Raw genomic sequence first — 13,312 nt, 5'->3', positions numbered from 1 at the left:
TGATGTTACAGTGATTTTTATTAAGAAAAATAAAACACAGTAACAATGAACAGAATAACAAAATCAAGACTAAAAATAAATAAACAATAATAAAAATGACCCAAAGGAAATATTAAAAGTCGGCGTCCAATGTAAAATGACAGTCCATTGTGTTTGACATTACTCCCAGCCGCTGGTACTCAGCCACTCGCTTCTCAAAAAAATTGGTTTTCCCCTCCAGGGAAATTGATTCCATGAAGTCAAAAGGATTTTCTGCTTGAAACACCTGGAAAGGATGAGTAAACACAAAACACATACCCAGTCATGATTCATCTTTTGTGTGAATTGCGTTTCAGACTGAAATGGATTTCTCGTAAAAAAAAACTAACAGACACAAACACTGTAAGTAAGTGTAAACCTTTAACTAAAATGGTTCACCTTTGACAACCCCAGATCTGTCAGTAGCCGGTCAGCAACAAACTCAATGTACTGCCTCATTAATGCGCAGTTCATCCCAATCAGCTTCACAGGTAAAGCCTCCGTTAGAAACTCCTTCAAAGACAGAATTGGTGAGATTTTAAGAAATTCATCCCTGAGGCACAACAGGAGACTGTGAGTGGGGAGCACCTATATGGGCCTAATTTCTTTGGATGTACAGCATGTTTACTTTTTCATTTAGAAGTTGCTTTTCCTTTATCACCTACTCTCCCTAATTAACAATCTCTGTATTGATTGGCACTCTTCTCTTTTTGTCAATGACAGCCTTCTTCAAATGTTTACCTCTCCCCACTGAAATATATGACATGTGACACATGAAAAGTGACGTGTACGCTAGTTCATGGGCTAAGCTATCCCTTATATCTTACTGTAGCCTACATGTTCTGTAGGCTCACCAGCAAAGAGTCATGCATTGACAGTGCACTTAACAACAGATATACAGCTTACTTAGCATTTACTGAGAGGCTGCAGTGCTTCCAAAATAACATGTCTGTCCATGCTTATAGTTGTCAAATTGGGTACAGTACAAATCTGAATTTCCATATACCGTTAAATGTCCTTTATTCCGCACCTTTTTGTGTTTCTCATTTACTCATTTCATACAGTAGTTGCTTTGAGTTAAAGCGTATACAGTACTGCTTTATATACAAAAATAATAACATAAAAATAAGTAATTAAAAGTGGGGCACAATTAAACCAATACATTTTTTAAATGTTTGTGGGTGAAAAGTGTGTTTCACAAATATCATCATACAGAACCCTGTTTGGTTCTATATTGTACCATTTATTGTAAGAGTGTAAGCCATTCTACAAGCTTGGCTATGGTTTCTTGAGTTTGATGTTTGCTCTGGATCATTGTTGTGTTGGAATGTCCAGTTATATTTTAAATAAAAGTTTTACATCTGAAGGCTTCAGATGACTGACCAATATTTCTGGTTTTAAACAACAATTCCCATGCAGTTGGAGGAAAAACAGATCAATAGAAGATTACCACATCCATGCTTGACAACATAGTGTTATTTTATTTTGTAAGCCTTTCCAGACTTTCTCCAAACTTAATCAGCATTACAAACTTGATTGAATTGTGTTTTATATTCAACAAACCATTTAACAAAAACTAATATCCATCATTCACATGTCATTATGTAAACTAAGTGACTGAACATGTGATGTTCTCTATAGAGTGGCTTTTATCCTTCAGTTTTATGGCAATTCATAATTTCTGCCAACTATATTGACTTATTGGTAATAACAGTCATTATTCCAAGCATAATCCTCCTGTCCTATAATATCTAAGAACGTCTACCTAAAAATCCAGACTTTTAAAAAATCTGCAATTACTAGCACCCTGGAGATGAAAATATAGTATCAAAAATGATCAGATTTTGTAATATATATCTCATATAACCTTTTACACAAACATATGTTTTTCTTAAAAATAGAATCCTTTATTTAAGTTTTCAAGATAGATCTAGAAATGTAAATGTGTGTGTGCTTGTTGTGGTTAGAAATCTAGTAATAAAAGCTCTTGGTATCATATTCATTTATTCTAGGCCTTCTAACCTCTCTGAGAATTGTGAATTAATGTCCTTGCATGCTCCAGGCTAGGCAATTGATTAATCCCTCATATTCATTTTGATCAGCTGCTTATAATTAGTATTTGCTGGTTTACATTTAGATTTCAATTTGAATCAATCGTGTATGAGCGCATGTATAATTTCTTGTGCCTCATTTTGAAGTCAACATTTCCTAATAAGTGTTCTCCCATTAATAGTGAAATCAAAAATATGAATCAGCTGCATCAGTTCTTTGATAAGAAATATACAAATCTCAACTCTCTAAAAATGATTTTATATGTCTGTCACATGCTAAACAATAGTAGGACCTATCCTGTAGTGTCACCAGAAGAATACCTGCTTTCTGCTTGAAATTAAACCACTTTATTGTCATTTTTTGTGTTCAAGGTTTGTGGTTCATCTGGCATTATTAAAAAGGGGGCTGTTTTCCTTGTCAACCCTCATCCTGGCCGTCTTTCTAATTACCTGCTCAATACTGACAGCTTTGGTGATGATCTCTTTCACTCTTTCCTCTGAAGACTTCCTTACAAGGTTGTTGTACATCAGGCAGGCAAAATTACAGTGCAGTCCCTGGTAGGAAACACACACTGTTAAATACTTTCATGGATCATGCACTATATGAAAACTTTAATCGACCACATCAAACCAGAGTAGCTTTTCCAGATCTGCAGGGACACACGACCCGGGGACACAAATGGAAATTGGGCTTCAAGGCATTCAAGACAGAAAACAGGAGACACTTCTTCACACAGTGAGTTGTGACAATCTGTAACAAACTCCCCAGCAATGTGGTTGAAGCTGAAAATTTGGGAAAACTTAAAAATAGACTGGATAGGATCCTTGGATCACTTAGGTATTAATGGACAACAAACAAGCACGATGGGTCGAATGGCCTCCTCTCATTTGTAAACTTACTTAAACCTGAGAAAATAAACTAAATTTCTGTGTACAGTTATATTCTTAAATTAGCTTTCAGTAATTTATATAAAGGTAACAAAGACAAGGGGCCACAAGTATTTTGTTGTACCTCATCTCTGCTGATAAGCTCATTAGAGTAGGTGAGTCCAGGCATGAGACCCCTCTTTTTCAACCAATATATGGCAGCAAAAGAGCCAGAGAAAAATATTCCCTCTACTGCAGCAAATGCCACTAGCCTTTCACCTGCAGAAAAATATTATCATTAAGACAAATTAAATTCAATGAACGGACAATATGAATTCATTATTTATTTTTTTGTTGGCTTGCTGATCCCAGGTAATGGTTCTCTGGTATGAATTCAGCTGATCTAAGTTCACTCTTTCTGCTAATTTACATTTTGTTTGTGGAATTAAATCAGTAGGAAATTTGATGAGGTTATTTTATTTTGTTATTTCTCTTTTTGTAATGTTACACTTGGATGCATTATTTGGACTAAATGGCAAAACATTTCTTGACACTGACAGTAAGCATAAGGTTGGAAACTTATGCCTGCTTTTTTAAAGTAAAGTTTCATTACTTTAATTGTTGAAGACGTACAATATAGATCATTGCTCACTATGAGAAATACTGAGATTCTTGTAAGAATTAATAGAAACTTACCTCCTCATATTTCATTATAACACAATGAACTCAAGCTTTGACATCATACATGTAGACCTGTCTATATCAGTACATACGGTTATCCACTGTTTTGTGTTTTAATCAAAGCTTACCAAATGTGGATTTGTTGTCAGAGATCCACTGTAAAGCCCAGTCTGCTTTTTTTTTCACACAAGGCATGGTCTGAACTGCATTAAACAAATGTTCTCTAAAGACAGACAAATATACATATGATGTATTTTGCACAACAAAAATATATTATTGTATTTACACGCGAAGACACATTTTGCATTTACTGTAACTCATTTTTTAGAGAGCAAATTTTGGTACATTTTTAAAAATACATGAACATCTTAAATGGAAAAAAACCCCAATTCAGATTAATCTTGGTAATAGGAACAAGTTTCTTAGAGCAGATATAATACCCTTTTATTAAAATTAATATATGTTTACACAGTGCTACTTACAGTGACAAAAGACTCTTTGAATTAGAACTATTTCTGTGTAGTTAAATCAATACAAAATTATTGTTTTATTAGTTAGATATAACAACCTTCAAAATTACATTAGCTTACCTTTCCTTTAAGTCCCTAATGTATGTGTTTATGAGCATGCTGTACATCTCTGAGTGCACATTCTCAATGAGAATCTGAAAGCCATAGAAGCAGCGAGCCTCAGGAACCTGGACCTCCTGGCTAAATCTCTGTACCTGAGAATGAAGGAAACCACTTTACTACATATTTGCAAACATCACTTCCACAAGAACCACCTGCATTAACCAATAAAGTTCAGTATAATAAACTAAACAAGTATAATTTAAGAAGACCCAGCTGTATTCCCACTAGAATATTCTATGTACTACAAGACTCATACTGTATGCATGTGTATATGGCATTGCATTATATAATTAAGAATAATTAATGATTAATGATCAGATTCTTTATTATAAACTCAGCAAAAAAAGAAACATCCCTTTTTCAGGACACTGTATTTTAAAGATAAATTTGTAAAAATCCAAATAGCTTTACAGATCTTTATTGTAAAGGGTTTAAACAATTTCCAGTTTTCCATGCTTGTTCAATGAACCATAAAAAATTAATAAACATGCACCTGTGGAACGGTCATTAAGACACCAACAGCTTACAGACAGTAGTCAATTAAAGTTATAAAATGTAGGACACTAAAGAGACCTTTCTACTGACTCTGAAAAACACCAAAAGAATGATGCCCAGGGTCCCTGCTCATCTGCGTGAACGTGCCTTAGGCATGCTGCAAGGAGGCATGAGGACTTCAGATGTGGTCAGGGCAATAAATTGCAATGTCCGTACTGTGAGACGCCTAATACAGCGCTACAGGAAGACAGGAAGGACAGCTGATCGTCCTTGCAGTGGCAGACCACATGTAACAATACCTGCGCAGGATCAGTACATCCGAATATCACACCCACGGGACAGGTACAGGATGGAAACAACAACTGCCTGCAAGCCCGGTTCTTGCCAGCTATGAAAGGATGGGCTGGCAGATATCCTGGGTGGGCAATTGTGGGCATAAATTGAGATTATTATTTTTGTTTAATACAGATCATGATTCTCCCATTATTCTGAATAGACAACTAAACAAAACATGTCATTTACTAGAGTTTCTGACAAAATGTTAATTGCTGCAGTCTATTTAAGAATATATATATATATATATATATTTTTTTTTTTTTTTTAATCGGGTTGAATGAATGATTCAATGACTCTCTCATAAAGACTTCACTGGTTTCGTGACTGGATAAATCAGTGTTTTTGAACAAATTAATAATTCAATGACAAATACTTTTTTAACAGTCACTTTTAACAGTAACAGTTGATGTAAAAGTGTAATTGATACAAATGGTACTTTGAATCGTCAAGTTACTTCCAAGAGGATATATACTCTATTTTGATCACTACTGTAGACATCAGTGTTTATATCTGAACTATAAACTTTTATCCCTGTAGTCTGTGATAATTTGAATTATTGTAACACAGAAAAAATGATACTGTCTGGTTGAAAAGACTATTTGTGAAACTGTTTCACATGACAACTGCTCTCTCTGGATCAGCGGCAGCGCCAACGCAGATTTGAATGTTCACTGTGATCATAATCATACTTATAGATAGATAGATAGATAGATAGATAGATAGATAGACAGACACACAGACAGACAGACAGACAGATTTTTTTTTTTTTGTCATTTTATAGATTATTGTGTTTTTTGGTGCTACAGAAGCATGAGTCCGGCATAACGCTGTATTCAAGCCATGGACTCGAACGGTATCATCCAGCATTAAATGACCGTGATATGGACTGCAAGTTTGGCGGAGCTAATTAATATTGGCTGGGACGGTGCGTTTAAATTTAGGTCCAGTGTTTCGCTGCCACCGGCATCGTGATTTTGGGGGGCTGAGGTGGAGGGAGACGGGTTTATTTCTGAATCGGGAGCTGGGGAAGATGGAGTTTGTGAAACAACAGTGGCCGCTAACAGACTTCCTTACAGGCACCAGCAATCTCTCATTGCGCGCAAATACTGCTGCTTTTAATGTCATCGCTCGTGTTGCTACTGAAGGCGAGTCGTGAATCTGGAGTGCAGTTGCTTTCAGACAATAAAAACATAGAAAATACTGCGATTTTCTGGTGCTATTTTTTGATTGGTTGGGGCAGTCTACAGCCCTCCCTCAAACTTCTCAACACACAGCCCGCCTCAGATTGCTTTTAACCAATGCACACATCGTAAGAAATAAAAGATTAATACTGACTTTGCCTAAATTCTGATAGGGTGGGCAAGACAGACGTTTGCCTAGATCCGGCCCCCATCTTTTTATGTTCATACAAATATTTACACATGTTAAGTTTACTGAAAATAAAAGCAGCAATGAGAGGATGTTTCTTTTTTTGTCGAGTATATTAGTGTGGAGTAACTGTCTTAAATCTCTCATATTTCTTCCTTTGGTATAATTATTTGCTACACATGTTTTGCTTTTGTCATGTTCATCTCTTTCATTATACAACTGCCATCATAAAAGTGTACTTGTCTAGCAGAGCTTACAAGGTTCTCATTGACAATTCCATCACTGGCAGCAAAAAAAGCCAAGACATGAGAGATAAAATGTTTTTCTTCTGGTTTCAACCTATCCCAGTGAGCAAGGTCCTTGGATAAATCAACCTGTACAGATTGATAAAAAAAAAAAAGATAAATGCATTACTAACACATAGTTGTCAAAACATTCTAATAGAACATTACACACACTGTGTTGGCTTATTGTGCAAAAGGTATTTTAAACACTAATTAAAATCACACCCAAACAAGAAGGATCGTTAACTCATAAGCAACCTCTAATTGCAATACCTGCTCATTTAAAGAATGTCCTGGCCAGTGTTGGTGAACTGCACAGTGCACAAGATTTAATGATCATGCACAAACCTTTGTTGTGAAAGGACAAACCCTAGACAATCTCAGACAACATTCCTTTCCCAAACTTGACATGGCTTTCTAGACCATTTGCAGCAACAGCAGAACTGACCTCTTCGACAGTCCAGAATGAGGCCTGAGCCTGCTTGTACATCTTCCAAATGTCAGGATACTGAATAGGGAAAATGACAAAGCGGTGTGGGTTTTCTCTGAGGAGAGGCTCAATTTCTCCTTCTGCCCTGCTTTCTTCATATTCTGGGCTCCCATTCTAGGTAATAAGAAACATTGTTTAAATCACATCATTTTATAAAGCAGTGCTCTTTTAAAAAAACAAACGACAGGTGGATAGACTATATATATTTTTGATTGTGCATTCAGCAGCTTTAAGTTTTTGACTGATCACATGTAATAAATAATTACAGGTTGTCGTTTTCGGAATTCTATATTTGATCAAGATCAAGTCGGTTTAACAATATTTTGAACCAATCTGGTTTCACTATTCAACTTGGAAAAATAAGAATTAGGATTAGGTCTGTGCGTCTTAACGAGAAACAGCCGTTTAATAAAGGAACGTTAAGGAAAGTTAAAACCAAGAAATTAAAATCCTAAATAAGTCATGTTATGATTCTTTTTTTATATTTGTCATCTGTCCCTTTATTTATGTATTACATTTTTTCATTTACACGGTTATGTGACCAATACCAGCGCATGTTGATGACGTATTCATGTTGCTTACGTTTTAAACAATGGACGACGGATATAATATTCGTCAGGATTTGCAGCAGGAAAGGATTGTTTTAAGCATCTAACTTATCATATTGCTTTATTTGTCAAACATATAAAACGCGTATAATTAATAAACTACAGTAATGAAACTAGAGTCGAATAGATATCAGAAGCACAAATACATCTACATGATCGGTTAACGCATTTCTCTTAAAACAATATTTTATATTTTTTGCTTATATGTTTTTGTTGCAGATGCTAATAAGGTTGTTTTCTCTCACCCGGTTAACTTTGCAACCCGAATGCGTGCCGGGATGTTGCATATTCGTAAAAACTGCCCAGCTGAAGCTGCTGCAGTGTGCGTCGTCCTGTCAGCTATTCACGTCTGTGCGCAGACGGCAGCTACATATAGTGGGAGATACACAGCGCCTCCCTCGTACAATTTCTGTATTTTTACATTCACTACAGTTCTTATTGTATATGCATGATTGCATGATTGTATTATATATTTCCTTAAACTCCTCTGCAGTATAACTTAAGTCATTTTTAATTTTCATTCATGAATTGGAGTGGAGTGGAGCCATCTAACTGGGCAGACGACCTTAGCCATAGCGACTTACAAAACATAAGAGCAATACAAAGTACAAAAATACAGTACAGTTCAAAGCATAATGCAATTTACAAATTCCAACTTACACAAGTGTATAGGAAATATACAGTAAATAATACAAGTCCTACATCCTAGAATAGTAGCTAGGAATGAGGTCAGGGACTCTGCTGTCTTGACTTCAGTGGGAAGGTCATTCCACCACTTAGGGACCAGGGATGAAGAGGAGCGGCTCTGGAGGAAGGGGAGTGGAGAGGAGTCAGGGTTAATCTTCTGGTGCAGGAAGACCGGAGACGTCTGGAGGGGATGTACGAGAGATGAGGCACTGAAGGTAGCTCTACGCAGTCTGGTCCAGACAACGGTAGGTGATGGTCAATGTCTTGAACTATTTATGACAATATTAATTGAATTCAGTGCTTCCTTGAAACCATAGGGAAGGCCAATGACAGCTGGTAAAGGATTTCTCCAAGGTGGAGTTGTAACACCAACTACTTGTGGTTGTTGACTGTTATGTAAAATGTAGCTTACTGAGAAACACTTTCTGATTTCCAGACAGTAGTGCAGCAGGGGAATGTTTGAATGTTTGATGCAGATCTCAGCTGCTGGTCTGGCCTGAGCCACACTCTGCTAGAGTAGAGACACAGTTGGGTAGGTCATCAGGCTGTCTAATGAAGGAATACACACTTACACACTCGCAAATGTATTTGTTTAAAAACAAATTAAGCCTGCAGATGGACAGAATATTAAAAACAAAGATCAAATATAGATATGTTTCTTCTGCACTAACAAAAGGTAAGACAAAACCATATTACCAGTTTCAGGGGCCATGTTATCCCCAGGCAAACCCAGTCGCTCTCTCAAAGATTTTGGAAATTAGACCTCTGGAAACCCGATCTAGAACCATCTCTTGGCATATCTGACCGGGATCAAGACTATGTCAGAAACAAGTGAGAAAGAAAACTGTACAGGAACTTTAAATGGTAATGAATGATTTCCATATTACTCAATGGAAAAAAATCCAAAATGTTTTGATGATTAGGAATAGGATCAGGATCCTTTGTTTATTCTGTTTTTTTTGTTTTGTTTTTTTTGTCCATTATTTAACCACCGACAATGACCCATAGTTTTCGGACTAAAATTTTGACCAAACCCCACACATGATGTACTTATAGATCAAGGGTAACTGCTGACTGATCGCATGAATTGGGGAACAGGTTTTGCAGAGATAAATCCAGTGATTTTATCTATTCTATTTTTCAGTATATTAAAAAGGGGTTTGGTCAGTAGGGAAACCCCCCTTGGGACGCATCTGCTTTGACCCCCTGTCCAGTATTTTTGGAAGATGTCTGGTTATTTTAAGCACTGTAATTTATTGGATATGTCATTAAAAATCTTATCAGTGTGCAATTTGCCCTCAACCACCCCCAATAAATGATAATTCTTCACATCAGAACCAGACAGTATGAAATATATCAGAATAAATATGCCTGATTGTGGTTTGAATGTGGAGCATCACAGTAGGATGATTTCAGATGAAATCACGGTATGTCACATGTCAGATGAAAATTTGTATGCACAGTGATAAGGGCCCTGGTTCAGAGACTGATCTATTCATCATGACATTTTGGCACAACCCTACAATATTATTTGGCACTGATCAGCTTACAGATCATGCATTCAGATGAAACCCACACACTGTCATATGGGAAGTAGCCAACACAATTTGATTGTATAGCTAAATTATAAAGAGAAACATGTTTTTGTTAATACATTTAGGACTGATATATAATTATATGTCCTATATTTTCTTAGGGCTCCTTTATAAGAGATGTTATAGTTGTTATAGATACAACTAATAGCAGTCCTTTTTAGATGCAAGATTTTCAAAATTGGATCAGATTATCAGAAAGCATGGAGGTCTGTGCAAAACTGCAGGCGAATAATCCTCTACGTGTTGATAATTAATATTAAATGTAATATATATATATATATATATATATACATACACTCACCTAAAGGATTATTAGGAACACCATACTAATACTGTGTTTGACCCCCTTTCGCCTTCAGAACTGCCTTAATTCTACATGGCATTGATTCAACAAGGTGCTGAAAGCATTCTTTAGAAATGTTGGCCCATATTGATAGGATAGCATCTTGCAGTTGATGGAGATTTGTGGGATGCACATCCAGGGCACGAAGCTCCCGTTCCACCACATCCCAAAGATGCTCTATTGGGTTGAGATCTGGTGACTGTGGGGGCCAGTTTAGTACAGTGAACTCATTGTCATGTTCAAGAAACCAATTTGAAATGATTCGACCTTTGTGACATGGTGCATTATCCTGCTGGAAGTAGCCATCAGAGGATGGGTACATGGTGGTCATAAAGGGATGGACATGGTCAGAAACAATGCTCAGGTAGGCCGTGGCATTTAAACGATGCCCAATTGGCACTAAGGGGCCTAAAGTGTGCCAAGAAAACATCCCCCACACCATTACACCACCACCACCACCAGCCTGCACAGTGGTAACAAGGCATGATGGATCCATGTTCTCATTCTGTTTACGCCAAATTCTGACTCTACCATCTGAATGTCTCAACAGAAACTGAGACTCATCAGACCAGGGAACATTTTTCCAGTCTTCAACTGTCCAATTTTGGTGAGCTTGTGCAAATTGTAGCCTCTTTTTCCTATTTGTAGTGGAGATGAGTGGTACCCGGTGGGGTCTTCTGCTGTTGTAGCCCATCCCCCTCAAAGTTGTACGTGTTGTGGCTTCACAAATGCTTTGCTGCATACCTCGGTTGTAACGAGTGGTTATTTCAGTCAAAGTTGCTCTTCTATCAGCTTGAATCAGTCGGTCCATTCTCCTCTGACCTCTAGCATCAACAAGGCATTTTCGCCCACAGGACTGCCGCATACTGGATGTTTTTCCCTTTTCACACCATTCTTTGTAAACCCTAGAAATGGTTGTGCGTGAAAATCCCAGTAACTGAGCAGATTGCAAAATACTCAGACCGGCCCGTCTGGCACCAACAACCATGCCACGCTCAAAATTGCTTAAATCACCTTTCTTTCCCATTCAGACATTCAGTTTGGAGTTCAGGAGATTGTCTTGACCAGGACCACACCCCTAAATGCATTGAAGCAACTGCCATGTGATTGGTTGGTTAGATAATTGCATTAATGAGAAATTGAACAGGTGTACCTAATAATCCTTTAGGTGAGTGTGTATATATATATATATATATATATATATATATATATAAAATAAATAATAAACTCAGCAAAAAAGAAACATCCCTTTTTCAGGACACTATTTTAAAGATGATTTTGTAAAAATCCAAATAACTTTACAGATCTTTATTGTAATGGGTTTAAACAAGGTTTGATAACTACTGTTATCATTGGAATTTTATAAGGAACTCTACAAGTATTAGGGTTAGACTTGTGATAATGGTTTCATATTTCCAATCAAATCTATCTGCTCGAGGTTAGCATTATATTTCTACTGGGTAAATCACAAATAAAATGAGGTGTTGGAAGAAACAAAAATCCCTATGGTTGGTATACTACTGCTATAGCTGTGATTTTATAGTGGATGTTGCTAAAATTAAAAGAGCCGAGATATTCCACCTTTTGGCCCCAGACTGTTAAGCAGTGGTTTATGGTTCGTTATCAGTTAATTCACAACATACCAACACTCATAAGTCAAACAATTGAATGGTCTCAACAGGAGAACATTTTTTCACTTGAATGCAATGTAAATGAAAAGATCACCCAGGTCACAGAGTGAAGGATCACATGCAAAAATGACTGGTGAAAATGTACAATATAATGTACTTTCAGAAATTGGTTACCTTGCTAATCAAAAAATCTTGACCCCTTTCAGACCAATGCAAATCCCTGCCTTTCTTTAGAAACTCAGTTACCCATTTTATTAAATTTGCTACCATAACCTACCAGTGCAATAGTGTCCACTATGATTAAGAAAAACTCTTCCCAGATGTTACAATGTGCTTTCTACCTAATAGAGTACTGATGCTGCATCTTATTTGCTATATTGCTTTAGTGATTTATATTTATTTTCATGCACTGCTGGTATGTAACCTTTGCACTCAAATATAATAAAATATGGTGGATTACATATAGTCCACCGACATAAATTGTTACAAAACTAGACAAAGTAACAGGTTAGATTATAATTTCAATTATATCTATAAAAGTCCCTCCAATTCTTGGTTCACACCTTAAATATATTTTACATAAGTGTCTAAATACTACCACAGATCATGCACCATCTTTCTCCAGTGTCCTGCCTTTATAAAGAATTCTGCACTTAGTTTGCAGAACATTTAATATTTCAAACATAACTAACTGCATTTAAGGCCAGTTTACTTGCAGATATTACTCTGGAATGCTGATCTGTTAAAATGTATTGCCTTTTTCCATTCCCTTATTAAACATAAGAGAAACAAAGGTATTCTGGGATTAAACTACTCAATCAAAATAGTGAGATTACTTACTTGAGTTGAGGCTTGACTGGAGACCAAGTGTTGCTTTCTGGGAGTCAGGTTCAAAAGGATTTCTCGGATCTCTTAAATCTGGCCAGCTTGACTTTCCCCGCTTAATACCAATTACATTTTTTTTTTCTTATGGTTTTCCAATAACATTCAATGCTCAGTGACATGGTACGACAACAATAACAGTTGTTTCACCTGCAGTGACTGTCTGAAGATGTTGCCGTTCATATTCATTGTCAGAATCCACTCTGCTGCAACTTGTTCCAAAATGCCAGACCACAGAATAGCAACCTGATATTAGCATCAATGACAAGTGCCAGTTTTTAAATTATTTTTTATTTTAGGTTTTTATAATTATAGGCAGAACTTAAAAAAACAAACAAAAAATG

General features: G+C 36.5%; 1 protein-coding gene across 1 annotated transcript; it reads right to left on the bottom strand.

The window, feature by feature from the left end:
- Positions 1-8,188, bottom strand: rrm2b (ribonucleotide reductase M2 b). Its single transcript, XM_066690885.1, has 9 exons — positions 8,076-8,188; positions 7,181-7,336; positions 6,706-6,822; positions 4,208-4,341; positions 3,746-3,840; positions 3,082-3,215; positions 2,520-2,624; positions 418-531; positions 1-265 (listed from the first exon to the last, which is right to left on the bottom strand). Exons 1-9 carry the CDS (start codon positions 8,115-8,117, stop codon positions 113-115), a joined length of 1,050 nt encoding a protein of 349 aa, XP_066546982.1. The 5' UTR covers positions 8,118-8,188; the 3' UTR covers positions 1-112.
- Between the last annotated feature and the right edge of the window lie 5,124 nt (positions 8,189-13,312).

The sequence above is a fragment of the Amia ocellicauda genome, chromosome 18, assembly GCF_036373705.1.
Source record: "Amia ocellicauda isolate fAmiCal2 chromosome 18, fAmiCal2.hap1, whole genome shotgun sequence".
NCBI classification, from domain to species: domain Eukaryota; kingdom Metazoa; phylum Chordata; class Actinopteri; order Amiiformes; family Amiidae; genus Amia; species Amia ocellicauda.
This window is presented reverse-complemented; position numbering and strand designations above follow the sequence as displayed.